Raw genomic sequence first — 22202 nt, forward strand, 5'->3', positions numbered from 1 at the left:
TTTGTGATGTGCATTGCCCTTCAATATGTAACTTATTGCAAAGGCTAGTTATAAATTGGGGTGGTTGCCATTTTATTGTGTAACTTGTTTGCTGGATTTGGCATGCGGACATACTGGATGCCTTCAGGAACCATTGTGCTCTTGCTAGGCATTCAGTGCCTCCCTGTGCCTTAAAGGAGGAGTAGGCTCCCTCTAGGCAAACCTGCCCTTAATTTATCCACTGCTATATATGCTCTAACCTGTAGACTCTCAAAAATGTTGAGTTAAAGTGGTTGTAAAGGCTCAAGGTTTTTTACTTACATGCATTCTATGCATGAAGGTAAAAAACCTTCTGTGTGCAGCAGTGTCCCCAGCCCCCTCAATATTAACCTGAGCCCCATTGAGATTCAGCGATGTAAATGACAGCCTTAGCTGTCCCGGGCCTCTGCCTCCTCATTGGCCGAGACAGCAAGCAGGAACCATTAGCTCCCGCTGCTGTCAATCACAGCCAGTCAGCCTGAGGAGAGAGAGGGGTTGGGGCCAAGCCATGGCTCTGTGTGTGAATGGACACACAGAGCAGGAGGTGCCCCCATAGCAAGCTGCTTGCTATGGGGGCACCCGACACAAAGGAGGAGCCAGGAGAGCCTACAGGGGACCCGACAAGAGGAGGATCTAGGCTGCTCTGTGCAAAACCACTGCACACAGTAGGTAAGTATAGATATGTTTGTTATTTTACAAAAAAAAAAGAACCTTTAGTATTGCTTTTAGACTGCAGTAAACAGAGGAGCCTTGGAGTAGGCACTGTGGCTTCCACGTATATTTGCAAATGTGTGCAACTAAACCCTTTTTTAAATGTGAATTGTTAGACAGGGTCTATTTGTTTTCTTTTTTGCAGGTTAGCTGATAAGTGTTCTGGGAAATTTTTGATCGTTTGTGATGTCCCACAACATATGCCAGCCTGTCAGGCTGTGGCACAGTACTAGATGTCCTCTTGGCACAGGGGACTTGGTTGTTGTTGGAGGCATGTTTCAAGCAATTCAAATGTCCCTTCAGCATTTGATTCCTCCATTGCGAAAACACCCAAAGAGAATCCAGTCAGACAATGCCATGTCTATGGCCCGCATCAAGGAAGCACCAGAAGTTGTGCCGCTCAAAAGGAAGCAGACTATGTTCTCCCTTCCGCAAAATGGCACATTCCAGTCCTGTCTGCCATTCACAATCCAGGTTTGGATAATTGTCAAGTGGACTTTCTCAGTTGTCACTGTCTGGATCCTGGGGAATGGACTCTGTCCAAAGGTGTTTCAAGCCCATTTCTGCAGGTGGGGGATGCTGGGTGTGGATCAACACCAAACTGGTCAGTTTTTTTATCAGGTCCAGGCCCCCTCAAGCCATTACAATGGACATTCTGTTGATCCCCTGGGATAAGTCTAACCTGATCTATGTCATTCCTTCTCTCCAGATTCTTTATCATCTGCTCCATAGGATCAGGATGAAGAGCATTCTGGTGATTCTCATTGTATCGAATTGTCCCAGGAGGACCCGCTATTCAGATATACTCAGATTCCTGGCAGGCTCTCAATAGGCCTTTCCAGCTCATTTAGATCTTCAATCCCAAGCACCAATTTTCCTACCTGCCTTTTGGTCTCTGGATTTAACAGGCAGCTCAGTGACTAAATGGTTAGCAAATCAGCCTGGCAGCACTAGGGTCATTGGTTCAAATCCCAGCTATGGCACCACCTGCCTTGAGTTTGCATGTTCTTCCTGTGCTTGTGTGGGTTTTCTACCACACTCCAAAAATATGTTTTACCTGCGTGAAAATTTTAATTTTACCATCGCACCTGGAATGCCTGTTTTATTTGGCGTGAGACAAGGAACTTTCATCCTAGAAAGAACTCTGTGAGACATATTCTATCCTTCCTTCACTTTGGTCTAGATCAGCATCTGGTTTTAAGTACCATGAAATCTAGGCCTTGGTCATTCTATTTCAGAGACTCTTGGCCTCTCACTACCTAGTTAAGGCTTTTGTTCAGTGTCACACACATTTCTCTTTTTAACCAATCTCCTGTGTCTCTTCAGGACTTCTGAGTCTCTTGGTTCCTCAGGAGCTACCTTTTGAACTTAGTAGGAATATTTTTTTATCTGACCATTCTCGCAAGATGATCTTTCTTGTCACTATCACCTTTGCACAGATGGTCTTTGAGTTAGTAGATTTGTCCTATATGGGAGCCCTTCCTAATGTTACACATGGACAAGATTGTTTTGAGGCCTAAAGTCTCTTTCCTCCCTAAGGTAGCCTCTTCTTTCCACCTTAATCAGGATATTGTCCTTCCTTTTTATATACTGCTTTGAATCATCCAAAGGAAATTTCTCTCCCCTGTCTTGACAAAGTACAAGCTGTGATAGGTTAGCTCTCAACTCTTGCCCTTTTTTAGGCAGTTGGATGCCCTCTTTTTTTTTTTTTTAATCCCGCTGGAGCACCTTTTGTAATGTAGGTTGGAGTCGGGCATTATGGCCTAAAATCAAATACTGCAGAAGCTTGAATTTATGCAGGGTAATGCAGGTAAATCCAATCTGTAAAGTGTGAATGAGCTGCACCACTTTCTACTGATCAGCATCTAAAAACTCTGCAAATTTGCTGCAAGATTTGGAAACTGTTAAAAACCAATATGTCTTTATCTAACTGCTAATACCATTTTTGGTTACATTTTGGTTAAAACTGGCCAAAAAAAGGATGTGTGTTATGGTATGCTAAAATTACAGTGTGCTTTTTTCAGCCTTGCAGTGTTTTCTGTGCATTACCAGCAGAAGTAATGCTTACTCAATGTGGCACTACATAGCTATTAAGGAAAAGTCTGCAGAGTATTTATTTCAGAGCCCTGTATAATCCTAATCCATTGCAGATCCTTTCAGTATCTTAAGAGTCACATGGGCTAACATAGCTCTGCAGTTTTGTAAATAAACCAAAGGTGCGCTTTGCCCAGCAGATGAAACCTATAGCCTTGATAATGATGATTTTTCAAGATTATGCTGAATATTTCTCTTTCAGCTACACAAATTTCCTCTTACAGCATTGGGGGATCTTGAAAAAATAGTGCTGGTGTGAAAAAGCTTAAAGGAAGGTATGTTTTTCTTGTCATTTGTTTAAAAACAGTGCTTGACAAATACAGAATAGTTCATTGTTAAAATTAATAGGACAATTACATGTTAATGCTTATAGTCTCACATACACTCATATCCCTGCTTTCAGTGTGCAGTTTTGCGTGTGTTTTTGCATTGCATTTGCAGTGTTTTTGTTACATTTGCAGTGCATTTTTAAGCATTATTTATGGGGTTTTTTACTGGGTTTGTGTGAAAAAATGCATCATGCTGTACATTTGTTAAATGCACATGAAAGCACCACAATGCTGTAAACTAGGCTTATAGAAATATATTCATTTTTCTTGCATATGCTTTCTTACTGCAGTTAAAAATGCATTAGATTTTATCAGATGTTAACAAATCCTTAACGTTTATAAAATATATTTGCATTGGTTTTGAGGTTTGATAGAGGTTAAGGATCTACCAGATCAGAACAAATGATGAACACTACATTTACAAGAAATATATTCCACATCAAACTACATTTTTTAGTTAGTGTTTATTATGTTTACTAGACTGTTTTGGAAATATAGGTATTTCATTTAGTATGTTCAATATATAGTTTATTAGATTTGTATTACATATAAAGGTGAAGTCAAAATCGCTTTGTATTTTTCAGTAAATTTTTGAGGGCTCTGATTTAATATTTGTAAAATTTATGAAATTCTATGGTAGCGCTCAACAGATAAACATATTCATTCATAATATATTAACATAGTTCTTTCAAAAATAAAATATATTTGTAGCCTCCTGGAACAAACAGAAAATTAATGGAAAAATCTAAATCTGTTGCAAGTTTGTTTTTTAATATGATTAGTTCCCAAAGGAGAGAGTTAAAAATAGAAAATATTTTATGACATTCACAAGGGCTTCAATTAAGCAAATTTGGCAATTGGTTGTCCATGGTCTCCTTGTAGCAGCACAGGATATAGTATTTCTGTAGGTATGGGAAACCTCCAATAGAGAAGTTTACCGCTTGTCTTATATTGTAAAGCCTTTAACATGGTTCACAAATCATGAATTAAGACAGGATTCATAGAACATACCACTAGTTCGTTCCCTCATAAATAAGATATATTGTAGCAACATGAATTATTATTTTACAGATTTGAATGCTAAAATAACCACTCATATACAGCAGCATACACTAAATGGCCAAAAATGTGTGCACACTTGGACATCACACCTATAAAAGCTTGCTAAACATCCCCTTCCAAAACCATGGGCATGAACATAGAATTGACCCCTGTGACGGAGCGTAGGCAGGACAGAACACACAGAGTAGATGACAAACGCACAAAGCTTTATTGATGCAAACAGATGACAGTCACCGAATAGAGGAGTTCGCAGGAAGGGTGAATACGCCAGTCCAGGGTGACACGGAAGGAGCAACACACTTAAAGTCCAACACCGAGAGCTAAGGGAGAGTCTCTGCAGCAAGTAATCCAACAGGGAGTTTGGTGTGAGTCTGGATCTCTGGAGTCTAGCAATCAATCTTCCCCAGCTCTGGAAGAAGGGGGGATCCTAGGCAGACTTGGGTCTCTGCCAAGCCTGGCCACGAAGGTCCCGGCCGCAGCTATTGGGCTCCTTCTGTCAGCTACCCAGCGGTGAATACCTCGGGAGCTCTGCATCAGCTTCTTAAAACTGGTCGGACCCCCCTAGTCACCTAGGCAACCAGGGGGAAGGTAACGTGGCTTTAGCTGGCCTTAGGAATGCCTTTCATCTTTTCAGGAGGGGGGAGGGGCACGGATGAGAGACTGCAGAGATAGAGCAGGGACAGAGGAAGGGCTGAGAGGGGGGGGCAGCTGTGACACTCCTCCCCCTTCCATTTCACAAGTGCCGGCAAGGGGTACCCAACTGGGTTCCCTTGAAGGCACTTGTGGGCCCTGACTTAGCTACTGTGGATCTTGTTGGCGAGAAAGGCCATCTGCATTTTGGTGTTGGCTTCCCCGTCTATATCGAATGTTGAAATTATAAGGCTGGAGGGCGAGGCTCCACCTAAGGAGGCGCCCGTTGTCCCCGAACCCCCGGTTCAGCCATGTGAGGGGGTTGTGATCAGTGACGATGGTGAACTCCTGGCCGTACAGGTAGGGCTCTAGTTTCTTTAGGGCCCAGACTATGGCCAGACATTCCTTCTCCACCGTAGCATAGGCAACTTCCCGGTCCAGTAGTTTGCAGCTGAGGAAAGCGACGGGATATTCCTCCCCAGCCTCGATGAATTGGCTGAGGACAGCCCCTAGGCTGTAGGTGGAGGCGTCTGTCTGCACAAGGAAGCGTCTGTTGTGGTCAGGGGCGGCCAGGATGGGGTTGCTCGCCAGCGCAGCTTTGAGGTCACGGAAGGCGGATTCACAGGCCGAGGTCCAAGTCACCATCCGGGGACTGTTCTTTTGGGTCAGGTCGGACAGGGGCTGGGCCGTGGAGCTGAAATTAGGAACAAATTTACGGTAATATCCGGCAGTGCCAAGGAAGGCCATCACTTGCTTCTTGGTCTGGGGGGTGGGCCAGTCATAAACGGCCTGAACCTTGGCTGGTTCAGGTTTCAGTGCCCCCCCCTACTCTGTGCCCGAGGTACTGTACCTCAGCCATTCCCAACTGGCCCTTGTCTGGTCTCACTGTCAGCCTGGCCCTGCAGATGCGGTCTAGGATGGCCCCCACGTGGGCCAGGTGCTCCTCCCATGTGTTGCTAAAGATGGCTATGTCATCTAGGTAGGCGCACGTGAACTCTTGACATCCCTCTAGTAGCTGGTCCACGACCCGTTGATAGGTGGCGGGGGTGTTTTTCATGCCGAAGGGCATGAAGAGGAATTCATACAGGCCGAATGGGGTAATAAAGGCGGAACGCTCAACTGGTTTTGTGTACAGAGGTAGAGTCCTGCTGAAAGAGAACAGCCTTAAAACTGTTGCCACTAGGATGGAAGTGTAAAATATCTAAAATGTCTTGGTATGCTGTTGCATTAATAGTACTCTTCACCGAAAACACCTAAACGAGATTGTCCATATACTGGAAACAACTGGAGGGGTGTCCACGTATTTTTGGCCGTATACATAGATGTGATGATGAAATCATGAATTAAGACAGGATTCATAGAACATACCACTAGTTATTTCCCTCATAAATAAGATATATTGTAGGAACATGACTTATTATTTTACAGATTTGAATGCTAAAATAACCACTCATATACAGCAGCATACACTAAATGGCCAAAAATGTGTGCACACTTGGACATCACACCTATAAAAGCTTGCTAAACATCCCCTTCCAAAACCATGGGCATGAACATAGAATTGACCCCTGTGACGGAGCGTAGGCAGGACAGAACACACAGAGTAGATGACAAACGCACAAAGCTTTATTGATGCAAACAGATGACAGTCACCGAATAGAGGAGTTCGCAGGAAGGGTGAATACGCCAGTCCAGGGCGACACGGAAGGAACAACACACTTAAAGTCCAACACCGAGAGCCAAGGGAGAGTCTCTGCAGCAAGTAATCCAACAGGGAGTTTGGTGTGAGTCTGGATCTCTGGAATCTAGCAATCAGTCATATACAGCAGCATACACTATATGGCCAAAAATGTGTGCACACTTGGACATCACACCTATAAAAGCTTGCTGAACATCCCCTTCCAAAACCATGGGTATGATCACAGAATTGACCCCCCTTTATAGCTATAACAGCCTCCACTTTTCTGGGAAGGTTTCCAACAAGATTTTGGAGTGTGTCTGTGGGAATTTGTGCCTATTCAGGCAAAAGAACATTTGTGAGGTTTGATACAGATTTTGGATGAGTAGACTGCAATGCAAACTTAAATGTAATACAAATACCATATACAAATACGTGACACTGAGTGCTCAAAACAAACAAGGTAAAAAAGACCTAATAGGTGACTAGCATATAGTGAAGCCAATCCCAATGAGGGATAAATAGACCAGTGACCCTTAGTCCCCACAGCTGGGACTAAAACCTATGAATACGTGAATCCCTGTGGAGGGATAAAGACAAATGAAGTGCTCATGAAACGCATATAAATTAACACAAATGTACAAAGTCCAATGGATGTGAACACATACGTGAACACAGCTGAAGTGCTTCAGTCTTCTGAATCATGCAAAAACCGTGACACAACGGTAGGTGCTGATAAGAATGGCTGCAATGGCCTCTCACGTCCACTCAGCGACCCCTAGGGTCACGTGTCAACGTGACGCAACGCGTCAACGGTACAGCGTGGTGATGTAATTTCCAGCGTGACGCACTTCCGGCACGGCGCCATCTTTGAACACCCCGTTTCATCTCTATACACCCACACATGGGTTATGCCTGTTTACATCTGCTGAAATGTGAGTGCAAAATTTGTTTTAAGCTATTTAGTATTCAATAAAGCAGTTTTACACTATGGAGGATTTGTTCTTCTGTTATATGGGCCTTTTGAATTGAGCTGTGTACAAGTATCCATCTGCCTGCCTATCCATTGACCCAGAGGGGTTCCTAGTGAAGACACGGCACATCTAAGGGTCCTTTTCAGTCCAGGTATCAGACCATCTGGAGTACCTATACAGGAAGGATCCAGGAGAGATCCGCAAGGCTTTGTGGCCCCCAGGGGTCGCTGAGTGGAGGTGAGAGGCCATAGTAGCCATTCTTAGAAGCACCTACCGGTGTGTCACAGTTTTTGCATGATTCAGAAGACTGAAGCACTTCAGCTGTGTTCACGTATATGTGTTCACATCCATTGGACTTTGTACATTTGTGTTAATTTATATGCGTTTGATGAGCACTTCATTTGTCTTTATCCCTCCACAGGGATTCACATATTCATAGGTTTTAGTCCCAGCTGTGGGGACTAAGGGTCACTGGTCCATTTATCCCTCATTGGGATTGGGATCACTAAATGCTAGTCACTTATTAGATATTTTTGACCTTGTTTGTTTTGAGCTCTCAGTGTCACGTATTTGTATATGGTATTTGTATTACATTGCATTTTTGGTATTGAGCCCTACACCACTTTTTACTTATTTTCATTTGACCAACAGGTATAGGATTAGGTGTATAGCTGCTTATATTTCCATAGTTATCAGCATTTCTTAGTACATATGAGCCCGGGGGGACCACTTGTTATTTATGCACTTGCAAGCTGTCTTCCAGTTCATCTCAAAGGTTTTCAGTTAGATGGAGGTCAGGTCTCTGTGCAGGTTCCTGTACACTGAACTTATCAAATCATGTCATTATGGAGCTGGTTTTGTGTACAGAGGTAGAGTCATGCTGAAAGAGAACAGCCTTAAAACTGTTGCCACTAGGTTGGAAGTGTAAAACATCTAAAATGTCTTGGTATGCTGTTGCTTTAATAGTAAACTTCACCGAAAACACCTAAACGAGGTTGTCCACATACTGGAAACAACTGGAGGGGTGTCCACATATATTTGGCCATATACATAGATGTGATGATCAAATGTTCACAAATTTTTGGCCATATAGTTAACATACATGTTATTGTCACCTTGCAGAAGAATAGGCGCAAGAGTAAAAAAAAACATAAAAAATAGTCAAATTAATAGAACAACTGACAATTTATATAACAAATCTTATAGGAATTTAAAAAAAAAAGCAAAAAAAAAGCAATCTGGCTCTTTACGATTTAATACACAAACAGATGTAATATAGTTGAGTGTCATATGGTTCTTCGCCATTACTAATTTGAAAGAGAAAATATATTCTGAGATTAAAATAAAACTACAACTCTTTTTTGTTATTTGCTGACTCTTTAGAAAAGACAATGGGATGTGGAACATCCAGTACCCCTCCCCCACACAACCACTCAATTCGAAAATCTAAAAAAGGTAAGCTTATGATATACTGTTATAGATTAGAATTGTGGGTAAATTTATTGCAGGGCCAATGCATGATGCTATACCTAGATAACATTATCTTATGTGTCACTTGGAGCAGGTAGTAGTACACTACGTAGTAGGTAGCAGCACAAACAGAGGTGATGCATAATTTGAAGAATGGCTGCTCCTCACTCTTTGGTTCTTTTTTATACTCAAATAACTGTTTAAGGAACAATTTAAATGAGTATACAAGAAAGGCAACATTCACAAAATGGGCTTTAAGGCCTTATTCACATGGGAGTACTTAAGCCTACACCCACCCGATGGATGTGTTTGCCTGCATAGGATGCATACGCAGACGGTGTAAGTTTGGGAAACGCACCTGCATGGATGTAATTTTGGGAGCAGCAGTTGTGTCCGTACAGCCAATGCATCCCAATAGATGTGAATGGGACTACGTGCACATGGATGCACAAAATACTTGTGCATCCCATGCGGGCAAACAGGCCCTCACACAAGTATATGTTTAAGTACACCTCTGTGAACGAGACCTACAGTTGTGGCCAAAATTATTCAACCCCCACTGAAATTGAGTGTTTTGGCCAGTTTGACATTGCTTTTGATCATTCAGTCATCTTGCTTACATTTACATTAAAGAGGCACTTGTAGGTCAGACAAATATAACATAACAGTTATAATGAAATAACCACAAATGTCTTTTCTGTGCTCACAGCATTATCAGTTTTATTCAACCCCCAAGTGACATTCAATCTTAGTACTTAGTACAGCATCCTTTTACAGTTATAACAGCTTTTAAACGTGAAGCATAGCTTGACACAAGTGTCTTGCAGCGATCTACGGGTATCTTCGCCCATTCTTCATGGGCAAAGGCCTCCAGTTCAGTCACATTCTTAGGCTTGCGCACTGCAACTGCTTTCTTTAAGTCCCACCAGAGGTTCTCAATCGGATTTAAGTCTGGTGACTGCGATGGCCACTCCAAAATGTTCCAGCCTTTCCTCTGCAACCATGCTCTAGTGGACTTGGAGGTATGCTTGGGATCATTGTCCTGTTGAAAGGTCCAACGTCTCCCAAGCCTCAGGTGTGTGACGGACTGCATCACGTTTCCATCCAATATCTCCTGGTACTGAAGAGAATTCATGGTACCTTGCACACGCTGAAGCTTCCCTGTACCTGCAGAAGCAAAACAGCCCCAAAGCATGATTGACCCTCCACCATGCTTCACAGTAGGCAAGGTGTTCTTTTCATCATAGGCCTTGTTCTTCCTCCTCCAAACATAGCGTTGATCCATGGGCCCAAACAGTTCTAATTTTGTTTCATCAGTCCACAGAACACTATCCCACAACTTTTGTGGTTTGTCCACATGGCTTTTGGCATACTGCAGTCGACTCTTCTTATTCTTTGGAGACAGCAAGGGGGTACGCCTGGGAGTTCTGGCACGGAGGCCTTCATTACGCAGTGTGCGTCTTATTGTCTGGGCTGAAACTTCTGTACCCACATCTGACAAATCTTTTCTCAGTTCCTCAGCAGTCACACGGGGACTTCTCTCCACTCTACGCTTCAGGTAGCGCACAGCAGTCGAAGTCAGCATCTTCTTTCTGCCACGACCAGGTAGCGTTTCAACAGTGCCCTTTGCCTTGAATTTGCGAATGATGCTTCCTAAGGTGTCTCTTGGTATGTTTAACATCTTTGCAATCTTCTTATAGCCATTGCCCTTCCTGTGAAGAGAAATCACCTCTTCTCTTGTCTTCCTGGACCATTCTCTTGCCTTCACCATGTTTGTAACCACACCAGTAAATGTCTAGAAGGAGCTGAGTATCACAGTCATTTTAAAGCTGCCTAATTGGTGCTTATTATGCTTGATTGCTGCTCGGTGACATCCACAGGTGTTTTCAATACCTGATGGAAAGCACCTGTGTGAACCTCTGTTCTTCAGAGTGGTAGTCTTTAAGGGGTTGAATAATTGTGGCAATGAAGAAACCACATAAGAACCATTTACTACTGTATTACATAAACAATTGATGTCATTTTAGTTGCATTTGGGTAGTTACAACGTCCTTGTAGGATTTGATTCTGAATACAATTCCAAATGTACACTATAGTCCCTAAACCCCTTTACAGCATTGGGGGTTGAATAATTTTGGACACAACTGTAGGAAGCTTTGTAACCTATTGTTCCACAAAGCAAGCAGTCATAAATAATATGGTGTGATTACACTTCTGAATACTGGAATCTTTGGGTAGGTATGGCCTTTCGACGTTAGCTTTTAGTGAATATAAACAACAACTACTGACTAGTGGTTGGAACAAAGGCGTTCATAACACAAAGAGAAGCAAAGCATTACCACACAGTTTCTGGAACCCAGCCTTTGCTTTTTGCATTATATTGGTAAATAAAGTCAAACTTCTGTCCTTACATACTCTAAATGGAGTGAAGAAAGTCAACATGATATGACTATATGTCAGATATCTGTCCAGATTACCAACATTAGAAAGCTTAGAAAATGGAGTGAAGAAAGTCAACATGATATGACTATATGTCAGATATCTGTCCAGATTACCAACATTAGAAAGCTTAGAAAATGGAGTGAAGAAAGTCAACATGATATGACTATATGTCAGATATCTGTCCAGATTACCAACATTCTTTGATTGTGCTGATCAGAATAGCCATTGTATTCTGTTGATGAGCCATTACTCCATACTGCATTAGCTTGCATTTATTATAGATAAATATCTTTCTTAGAATTATGGTGGTCATGGATGCAGGGCTGGTACTTCCACTAGGCAAACTAGGCAGCAGCCTAGGACGCATTTCCACCTAGGGGTGCCTGGGTGCAGCACAGGCTGGCACTCTCTCTGTGTGGAATGCCACTACGTCATGAATGATCCTTCAGCTGAGGGGAGGGGTGGCAGAGGGGGAGGAAGAAAGGACAGAGGAAGATGCTGGGTGTCTGGGGCCAGTGTGGCAGCTGAGCTGCAGCTCCTTCCGGTGTTCCTCTCAGACTCAGTCCCTTATAGCCAGCCGATTGGTGGCTGCTGATCACTGTGGAATTCCAGCCCTTCTCTTCCCATTCATCAGCAGAGATGGAGTTTTGACTGCGGAGGAAGGTAATGTCTGACACTGATGTCTTGTGGCCAGCCATCCATCACATGTACAATGTGTCAGTGAGTGATGACATCATTACGATCCCACAGACTGCTCTTCTAGTGCCTGCTGATCTGTGTCATTGTTGGTGTTGGTGTATTGTGTCAGATCTGTCACTGTGGAATCACTCAGTTCAGGTGTTCTCTGTGTGTGTGTGGGCTTTGCTGCCTGCTGTCACAGCGTTTTATCTCCCCCCATTGCCTGGAGAATTCCTGGGATTCCTGAGAGCTATCTTATGGCACTTATTTTTTCTAATTAAAATAAATTTAGCAGTTTCATGTTTTGTTGACTTAATATTTTCTACTGTTTTTAAACATTTGTATTATACTTTTTTTTTGGGGGGGAGGTGGGCGCAAGTAGCTGGTCTTGCCTAGGGCGCAAAATAGTCAAGCACTGGCCCTGCATAGATGTAATATTTTAATGAGATACATGAATCAAAACTACAAAAATAACAAAACACCCATTATCATAAATGTATTCCATGACTATTTGTGATCTAAAATAGAAATGCTTTAACATAGGAAGTAAGTGATACTTTTTTGGTACTACCAGGTACATCAAAAAAAAAATTTCTCCCAGTTTAGTCACCAAAAGATCTCTGAACGAAAATAGAATTTAGGCCTCCCTTGAAACTACTACCCAAGCACAAACACTTATTTACTGGATAGATAGGTTTATAATATGTCATTCGCAAACCCATATAGGCAGCAATGTGAATATTGATTACCAAAAGCTGTTTTGACCTTGGAAAGATGTAATTTTAGTATGACAGGTAGAGTTTGCATACTGCCAGCATAAGGGCTTTTTATTCGTGTTGTTTTTCAAGTGATGTGATACAATCATTTTACATCAGATGTTTTTAAACCTTGTCTCAAAGACAAAATGTAATATGTGCAGCTATTACAATATATTTTACATATATTACCCATTAAACCCATAGCTATAGTTAGGAGGTATAATATATTGAGACCTGCCAGTGTGTAGTTCACACTATTAAAGTCCATGCTCCAGCACTGGGAAGTTCCTCCAGAAAACCTCCTACAATTGCTGCTCCTCTCCACTCTATTACTGAATTCAGTTTGAGTGCCACATAACTCTAGAGTGGGAGAAATTCAGTGGGGGAAGTTTTGAATAAGACAGAAATAATTTGAATTAAAATCATTTTTAAAATTAAAAAATGAATCAATCATTTTTGTGTAACTTTTTTTTTCTGCCATTCCACAGCTCACTCCATCAATCAAGGTATGAACATTTGTTTCTGACTGTAAGCATGTTTTTAAAGGGCAATATCCTCACATGTACTGTAGATCTCGCAGTGATTCTTTCTACTTTAGGCCCCTTTCACACAGGCATTGTGTTTGTCCGTTTTTCATCTGTCTGTTTACGGATGAAAAACTGACACCCATGTATTTCTATGGACTAACGGATGTAAACAGATGATCATCTGTTTACATCCGTTAATGTCCACATCCACTAACATCTGTTTTTTTAAACGGAAGAAAACCCTATGGGTCCTTTCACATGGGTGTTCCATTTTTTATATCAGTTCAGTCATGCTTTTTCCAAGAAAAACCAGATCAGTTCACATCAGTTTTTCATTATTATTATTATTATACAGGATTTATATAGCGCCAACAGTTTGCTCAGCGCTTTACAATATAATGGGAGACAGTACAGCAACAATACAGTTCAATACAAGAGGGATAGGAGGGCCCTGCTCCTCAGAGCTTACAGTCTAGAAGCTTTCATCAATTCACATCAGTTTTTCATCAGTTTACATCCATTTTTCATCCTTTTACATCCGTTTTTCGGCAGTTTACATCCGTTTTTCATTAACGTTTCATCAGTTTACATCCGTTTTTTACATCCTTTACCAATGCAAAAATGGACTGTATGTCTGTTTACAACTGTTTTTCATCTGTTTACATCCGTCTACATCCATTTTTCGTATGTTCCAGGTTTTTTTACAGAAAAAAAATAGGGTTCTCTTCCATTAAAAAAAAGAGATGTTAACAGATGCGGACATTAACGGATGTAAACAGATGATCATCCGTTTACATCCACTAGTGTCCGCTTTTCATCCGTAAACAGACAAATAAAAAACAGACAAATGGAACGCCTGTGTGAAAGGGGCCTAAGTCAGATGGGCTTTTCATCTGCTTGCATGCCATGCAGGACAAAGGAAAGGTCGATGAGGGATATCTCCCCTCTTTCCAGGGCAAGGAAAGAGGAAAGGAAAAAGGAAAGGAAAAATCAAAGGGGAAAAAGGAAAGGAAAGGGAAAAGGAAAGGAAAAAAGGAAAGGAAAGGGACAAGGAAAGGAAAAAAGGAAAGGAAAGGCCTTTGCAAGCTCCAAACTGACTTGTAGCTTACACAGGGCTAGGGAACCCATGTGACAATGCTTGTCCAATCATGTGGCATCTAACACTAGCAGAGGGGAGAAGGAAAGTCAGTTACACACTCTCCTATACTTGGAAATGCCAGGTATTTCTCCACAGTAGCCAAATGCAAATTAAGCAGAAATGGAGCAAGGGAAGGTGGATACATGCTACTTGGAATAGGGGGTAGAAAGTAAGGTTCATTATACATGGACAAAAGTAGGATTCACTATAGACCTAAGTAAATTATAAGGCAGCCTTTTTGATGATGGCCTTACTCAACTTTCTATCAGAATGATTTGCAAAAAGCTGCAAGGAGGGGAATTTATTTCCTGTGTCCATTCAATGAATACACAAGCAGTGAACATAGCAGTCTCACGAACATGGATTGGGGGCAGGCATAAAGATCCACTTACTATGGGGAGGCAAATCCACAGACAGTCACCGTACATTAAGTTATTAAGAGAGGAAGTTCACAGTGACCACAGAGCCTGGTAAGGATGAGGTTTCTAAACAGTTTTGAGAATGTAGCTCAAAGTTTGCAAATTTGTTTGAAGTCCATTGTGGGGGAATCTTGCTATACAATTCTAGCCATTTCTAGTTCTTTCATTCCTAGTCTAGGTCATTACTAGTTCTAGTTTCTAATTAAAGCCAGGCACTGCCACTGGGGAACATGTAGCAGCGGTAAAATTAAACAAAAAACAGTATCTCTTCCTACGCAGAATTGTCAGCTCTCAGTAAATGTTCCGACACACACTGACAATATGGCTGTCATGAACCCACCTTTTTAAAGAAAGAGGGCTGGGTTATTCCTTCAAATTGTTGGCACTTGTTATTCAACCCTCCAGGGCTAAAGCTTTGCACTGCATTAGAGGTTGTTGTTTATTTCTTGTGGCAGACCTGCAAAGTTTTTGGCTACAAGTCTGCGATTTGTGAACTTTAAAAAATCCCAGGGATTCACCATAAACCCTCGGTAGTGGAAAACCCAAACTGCAATCCTAGTCAGGAAGAGAGGTGAGTAGAGGCAGAGTCTACAGTCACTCATCAGAAAGAAAGGCAGTGGGGGCAAAGTCCACATAAAGTCAATGCAGAGCTGAACAGAAAGGTCTTACATGCATCTAAATGCCCGACAGGCGGGGGGGGGGGCGAGTGTACCATACAAGGCCACATGCCCTCAACATGGGGGTTGCTTTGGAGATGGGTTGCTATTCCTCACAAACCTGGGCTGTGGTTGTAGGGGGCTTGTGGGTGGGGGGCTTATCGGAATCTGGAAGCCCCCTTTAACAAGGGGGCCCCCAGATCCTGCCCCCCATGTGAATGAGTATGGGGTACATAGTACTCCTACTCATTCACCAAAAAAGTGTGAAAAGTAAATAACAGTAAACAATTTTTAACTAAAAACAATGTCCTCCAAAGTAAATCCAGTGTCAATCACGGTGGGTCTGGTATGGATTGGGGGGGAAGGCACTTGTATGTTTACATTCTGCAGTCAGCGTTGTTTATATATATGACCAATGCTCCTGGAAGCTGAAAATCAATCAAGTGGACACCGCTATGTCAGTGATCCCCACTTGCTTCCAGGTCACGCCCTTTGCCTTGTTCAATTAGAGAACACTTTGCATTCCTTCAGAAAATGAAAAAACGTTCTCTGAATGGTGCAAGCAAAGAGGCAGTCATTTGGTACAAAACCTGGAAGCAAGTGAAGACCACTGCAGTAGTGGTGTCTACTTCAGTGATTTCCAGCTTCCAGGGGCATCAACCAGGTATGGTAAATACTGTACATACAGTGCTCAGAATAAATGAGTACACCCCAACAGATTTGTCAGAAAACCTTTACTTTCCTTTCAGAATCAACATTTTCTATGGGACACTATATTACAAAGTACCACAAATGCGGGCCATTGGTTGCAAACAAGATTTGTTAATTTTCACACACAAAATAGTATTTTTCCTAAAAAATTCTTTCATGACCATGTTGCAAAAATGAATACACCCCCAATAAAAGTCTTAGTTAAAGTTTTAATTTACACAAGAAAGTGAAGGCTACAAGAAAATCAGCAAAGCTTTACTTTACAGTCAGAATACTGTAGCAAAAGTGATACAAAAATTTAACAAAGATGGAACTGCAACCATCTCATAGAGGCGTCCAGGCCGTCCAGGGAAGTTAACACCTCTAAGGGTTGAAGAAGATTGCCATACAAGTTCACTGCAGTTAGCTAAAGAAGTAGAAAGCCAAACTAGGGTGATTGTTTACTGTGACACAAAATGGCTTATACTGCAGAGAAATGGCATGCGCGGGTGTTGTCAATGAAGGAAGCCTCTCCTAAAGCCCATGCACAAAAAAGCCAGCCTAGAATTTGCCAAGGACCATGCTGAAAAAGTAGACTACTGGGATTCTGTACTCTGGAATGATGAGACCAAGATAAATGTTTTTGGAACTGATGGCTTCAAAACTGTATGATGTTGCAAAGGTGAGGAGTACAAGAAGAATGCATGGTGCCTACATTGAAACATGGTGGTAGCAGTGTTCATCTGTGGGGCTGCATGAGTACTGCTAGTGTCGGGGAGCTGCGTTTCACTAATGGTTTCACAAATTCACAGATGTACTGCTCTATATTGAAAGAGAAGATGTTACCATAACTTGGTGCCCTTGGTCGTCGTGCAGTTTTCCAACATGACAATGATCCAAAACACACATCTAAGGCCACTGTTTCTGAAGAAGAACAGGGTGAAAGTGATTCAGTGGCCAAGTATGTCTCCTGATCTGAATCCAATCGAACACCTATGGGGAATTCTGAAGAGACAAGTGGAGCATTACTCTCCATCCAGCATCCAGGCTCTAAAAGAGGTTGTTCTTGAGAAATGGAAAAATATAGATGTTGCAATATGTTGCCAACTTGTTCATTCCATGCCTAGAAGACTTGGTTCTGTCCTTACAAATCCTGGAGGTCATACAAAATACTAGATGGAGTAGTTTTTGTTGTGGGGTGTAATCATTCTTGAATCAACTAATCTGAGTAAAAATGAAGATTTTGTAATCCAAGTTATATTATTAACCTTACTTTATTGTAATGAGCTAAACAAATGTTCTATAAAACTCAGTTTTGTCAAAATTTTGGAAATTGTTCTTGGGTTCATTGAGATATTGATTAAAATCTCACTTTTCAAAAGGGGTGTACTCATTTATGCTGAGCACTGTATAAGTATATAAAAAAAAAAAATATATATATATATATATATATATATATATATATATATACACACACTGCATCCCCAGCATTTCTGTCAGATAATGCACCACCTTGCCCAGAAAACTGTTGCAATTACAAATATTTAGGCATTCTCATGTATATTTCTTTTGTTTGTATTGGTATGACACAAAAAAGTGGAGAAACAGACAGCAAAATCTGACACATTCCACGCAAAACCCCAAAAATGGACTAGACAAAATTATTGCCACCTTCTCATAATTGTAAAAAATAATTGCATTCCAAGTTTGCGATGCTCCTGTAATTTATAAATATACTCACCTGTATCATTTAGCAGATACCTGTACACCTGTACGTAATATTGTCAAGAAGTTTACAGCTCATGGCACTGTAGCTAATCTCCCTGGACATGGCCGAAAGAGAAAAACTTGATCAAAGATTGCAATGAAGGATTGTTCAAATGCTGGATATATCGATATATATGCAGTCATGGCCAATATTTTTGACCATGAGTGTATATATATATATAATTAAGTAGTATTAATAACAGTATTATGTCAGTTGCCTGTTGTTTACACTTTGCACTGGGTGTCACAGAAGTTTACCTGTACTTCTACCAACAATATGTATGTATTTCACATAGCTGCAAAATAAAGAGATTATCTCTCAAAGACGGAGATATTCAAAACATTCTCTTGGCTTTATGCTGACGTCATCTAGAATTGTTAGTTTTTAGCACTGATATACACTGCTAAAAAAACTATTGAAGAACACTTTGTAATCAGAGTATAGCATCAAGTCAATTAAACTCCTGGGATATTGATCTGGTCAGTTAAGTAGCAGAGGGGATTGTTAATCAGTTTCTGCTTTGGTGTTAATAAAATTACCAACAAGTGCACTAGATGGGCAATAATGAGACAACCCCCAAAACAGGAATTGTTTTTACAGGTGAGGCCACTGACATTTTTTCCCTACTCATCTTTCCTGACTGTTTATTACTAGTTTTGCATTTGGCTAGGGTCAGTGTCACTACTGGTAGCATGAGGCGATACTTGGATCCTACAGAGGTTGCACAGGAAGTCCAGTTCCTTCAGGACGGCACATCAATACGTGCCATTGCCAGAAGGTTTGCTGTGTCTCCCAGCACAGTCTCAAGAGCATGGAGGAGATTCCAGGAGACAGGCAGTTACTCTAGGAGAGCTGGACAGGGACGTAGAAGGTCCTTAACCCATCAGCAGGACCAGTATCTGCTCCTTTGTGCAAGGAGGAAAGGATGAGCACTGCCAGAGCCCTACAAAATGACCTCCAGCAGGCCACTGGTGTGAATGTCTGTGACCAAAAAATCAGTAACAGACTTCATTATTATTATTATTATACAGTATTTATAAAGCGCCAATAGTTCGCTCAGCGCTGTACATTACAAAGGGGGACAGAACATGTGACAGAACAATACCAATACAATGCAAAACATGAGGGGATTGAGGGCCCTGCTCTTTCAAGCTTACAATCTAGGAGGGAGGGGATGGTGGCACAGGAGGAGATAGCTGTGGGGGATGGAGTGGTAGGAAGAATGGAGGAGGTCGGCAAGTTAGCAGGGGGTGGGGTAGGCTTCCCTGAAGAGATGGGTTTTCAGGGTGCGCCTAAAGGAGAGGAGAGTAGGTGATAATCTTATGGGTTGGGGCAGGGAGTTCCAGAGGATGGGTGACACCCTAGAGAAGTCCTGGAGGCGGGCATGGGAGGAGGAGACCAGGGAACTAGAGAGAAGGAGGTCTTGTGAGGAGCAGAGTGTGCGTGCTGGGCGGTACTTGGATATTAGGTCGGTGATGTAGTTCGGGGCAGTATGGTGGACAGCTTTGTACGTCAGCGTTAGGATTTTGAATTTGATCCGTTGCGCAATCGGAAGCCAGTGGAGGGATTGGCAGAGGGGGGTGGCGGAGACAGAGCGGTTGGAAAGGTGAATGAGTCTGGCAGCCGTATTCAGGATCGACTGAAGCGGGGATAGCCAGCGGCGAGGCAGGCCAGTGAGGAGGGAGTTGCAGTAGTCGAGTCGTGATATGATGAGGGAGTGGATGAGCTGTTTAGTGGTTTCTGGGGTTAGGAACGTGCGGATTTTGGCGATGTTGCGGAGGTGGAGTCTGCATGAGTTTGTTAAAGATTGGACTTGGGGTTGAAAGGATAGGTTGGAGTCCAGAATTACACCAAGTACTCTGGCCTGCAGGGCGGGTTTGATGGTAGCGTTGTTGGATGTGACGGAGAAATCAATGGGGGGTGGTGTCCGGGCTGGGGGGAAGACAAGAAACTCGGTTTTGGAGAGGTTCAATTTAAGGAAGTGGAGCGACATCCAGTCTGATATGTCGCTCAGTAGGTGTGTGATTCGGGCTGAGACCAAGGGGGTGAGGTGGGGGGTTGAGAGATAGATTTGTGTGTCGTCGGCATAGAGGTGGTAGTTGAAGCCGTGAGAGTGTATGAGTTGGCCAAGGGAGGAGGTATAGATGGAGAAGAGAAGGGGCCCGAGGACAGAGCCTTGAGGGACCCCAACAGAGAGGGGGAGTGAGGGGGAGGTGGTAGCATTATAGGTAACGCTGAAGGAGCGTTGTGACAGGTAGGATGAGAGCCAGGAGAGAGCAGAATCTCTGAGGCCGAGGGAGTGTAGTTTTTTGAGGAGGAGGGGGTGGTCGACCGTGTCGAAGGCCGCAGAGAGGTCAAGGAGTAGGAGCACTGAATAGTGGCCATTAGCTTTGGCGGTTAGCAGGTTGTTGGAGAGTTTGAGTAAGGCAGTTTCGGTGGAGTGTAGGGGACGGAAGCCGGACTGTAGGGGATCAAGGAGGTTGTTGTCGTTGAGGTGAGAGCATAGGCGGGTGTAGGCTAGGCACTCAAGGAGTTTAGATGTAAATGGTAGCAGGGAGATGGGTCTGAGGTTGTTCGGGTCATTAGGGTCCAGGGAGGGCTTTTTAAGTATGGGGGTGATGTGTGCATGTTTCAGAGGGGAGGGGAAAGTGCCGGAGAGGGAGAGATTGAAGATGTGGGTGAGGGAGCGTAGGATGGAGGGGGAAGGAGGTCGTAGGAGTTGTGCGGGGATAGGGTCAAGGGGGCAGGTGGTGAGGCGGGCATCAGAGAGGATCTTGGAGACTTCCTCAATGGTAGTAAGGTCAAAGGTGCGGAGTGTTGGGGGAGCTTCAGTATGAGGAATGTAGGGTGGGGTGGAAGAGGAGGTCAGAGCAGTGGTGGGGCCGTGGGAGAGGGGTGATGAGGGGGTAGCTGAGTGAGGGTGAAGGGGGTTGGAGAGAGTTTGAGCAGCGACGAAGTCCCTGTGGGTTATGTCGAGGAGGAGGGGGGATAAGGGGGTAGCTGTGTGAGAGGGGACGGGTTGAGAGGGTGTGTGAGTTGCGGCAATGTCCTTGCGAATTGTGTCAATCTTGTTTTTGAAGTGATTGGCAATCTCAAGGGCAGTGAGTGAGGTGCTGGGTGGAGGTGGGGGAGGAGAGAGTAGAGAGTTGAAGGCGGAGAAGAGTCGGCGAGGATTGGAGGAGAGGGCCTTGATGAGGGTCAAGAAGTAGGCCTGTTTGGCAGCATGGAGGGAGGAGGTGTAGGTGTGGAAGGCAGATTTGTAGCGGGTGAAGGCTTGTTGGGATTTGGTTTTGCGCCATAGTCGCTCCAGGGCACGACTGTGTCGTTTGAGGGTTTTGGTGTGATCAGTCTGCCAGGGCTGGAGCGGTCGGGGTCTGATGTTGCGTGTGGTTAAAGGCACTAGTGAGTCAAGGGCTGTTGAGAGCGCGTTGTTGTAGGCAATCATAGCCAAGTCAGGGCAGGACAGGGGGAGGATGCGGTCGTGGAGTTGATCAGCTGCAGAGTGGAGGGAGGCAGGGTTAAGGTTGCGGAGGTTACGGCTGGTAGTAGTGTGACATTTGGAGGGGTAGGCGTTGGAGGACGAGGAGATAGAGAAGGTGATAAGGTTGTGGTCAGAGAGAGGGAAGGGGGTGTTAGTGAGGTTGTGGGGAGCGCAGCGGTTGGAGAAGACGAGATCAAGGATATTCCCGTCGGAGTGGGTGGTGGATTGTATGCACTGTGCAAGTGTAAAGGAGGAGGTTAAGTGGAGGAGACGGGCTGTGTCTGGGTTGTCGAGGTTGACAGGGATGTTGAAATCCCCAAGGATGATGGTGGGTAGCTCAGAGGAGAGGAAGAAGGGTAGCCAGGAGGAGAAGTCATCCAGGAAGCGGGGTATGGATCCAGGAGGCCGGTATATCACAGCAATCTTCAGGGGGGTTGGGGAGAATAGTCTGACGCAGTGGGCCTCGAAGGAGGAGAAGGATAGGGAGGGGGGGTTTGGGAGGACTCAGAAGGTGCTCTGCGGTGACAGAAGCAGACCAACCCCACCACCTTTACGACCGTTGGGCCTGGGTGAGTGGGTCCAGGTGAGACCTCCGTAGGAGAGTGCAGCAGGGGAGGTAGAGTCAGTGGGCTGGATCCAGGTTTCCGTGATCGCTAGGAGGTTGAGGGAGCGGGAAACA

The 22202-nt window shown here is 43.6% G+C and overlaps 1 protein-coding gene and 1 pseudogene across 1 annotated transcript in view; one reads left to right on the forward strand and one right to left on the reverse strand.

Annotated features, from left to right (window-relative positions):
* The first annotated feature begins 2944 nt into the window (after positions 1-2944).
* PPEF2 (protein phosphatase with EF-hand domain 2) overlaps positions 2945-22202 on the forward strand; it is a 70300-nt gene continuing 51042 nt past the window's right edge. The window contains exons 1-3 of the mRNA XM_089652308.1: positions 2945-3098; positions 8880-8951; positions 13333-13350. Coding sequence (XP_089508434.1) covers positions 8888-8951; positions 13333-13350 — 82 coding nt within the window. The 5' untranslated portion in view covers positions 2945-3098; positions 8880-8887. The remainder of the gene's footprint in view (positions 3099-8879; positions 8952-13332; positions 13351-22202) is intronic.
* On the reverse strand, positions 16698-17310 carry LOC149447624 (uncharacterized; annotated as a pseudogene).

Source organism: Staurois parvus, unplaced genomic scaffold (genome assembly GCF_062004578.1).
Source record: "Staurois parvus isolate SC_StPar_1 unplaced genomic scaffold, SC_StPar_1.0 ptg000679l, whole genome shotgun sequence".
Lineage (NCBI taxonomy): Eukaryota > Metazoa > Chordata > Amphibia > Anura > Ranidae > Staurois > Staurois parvus.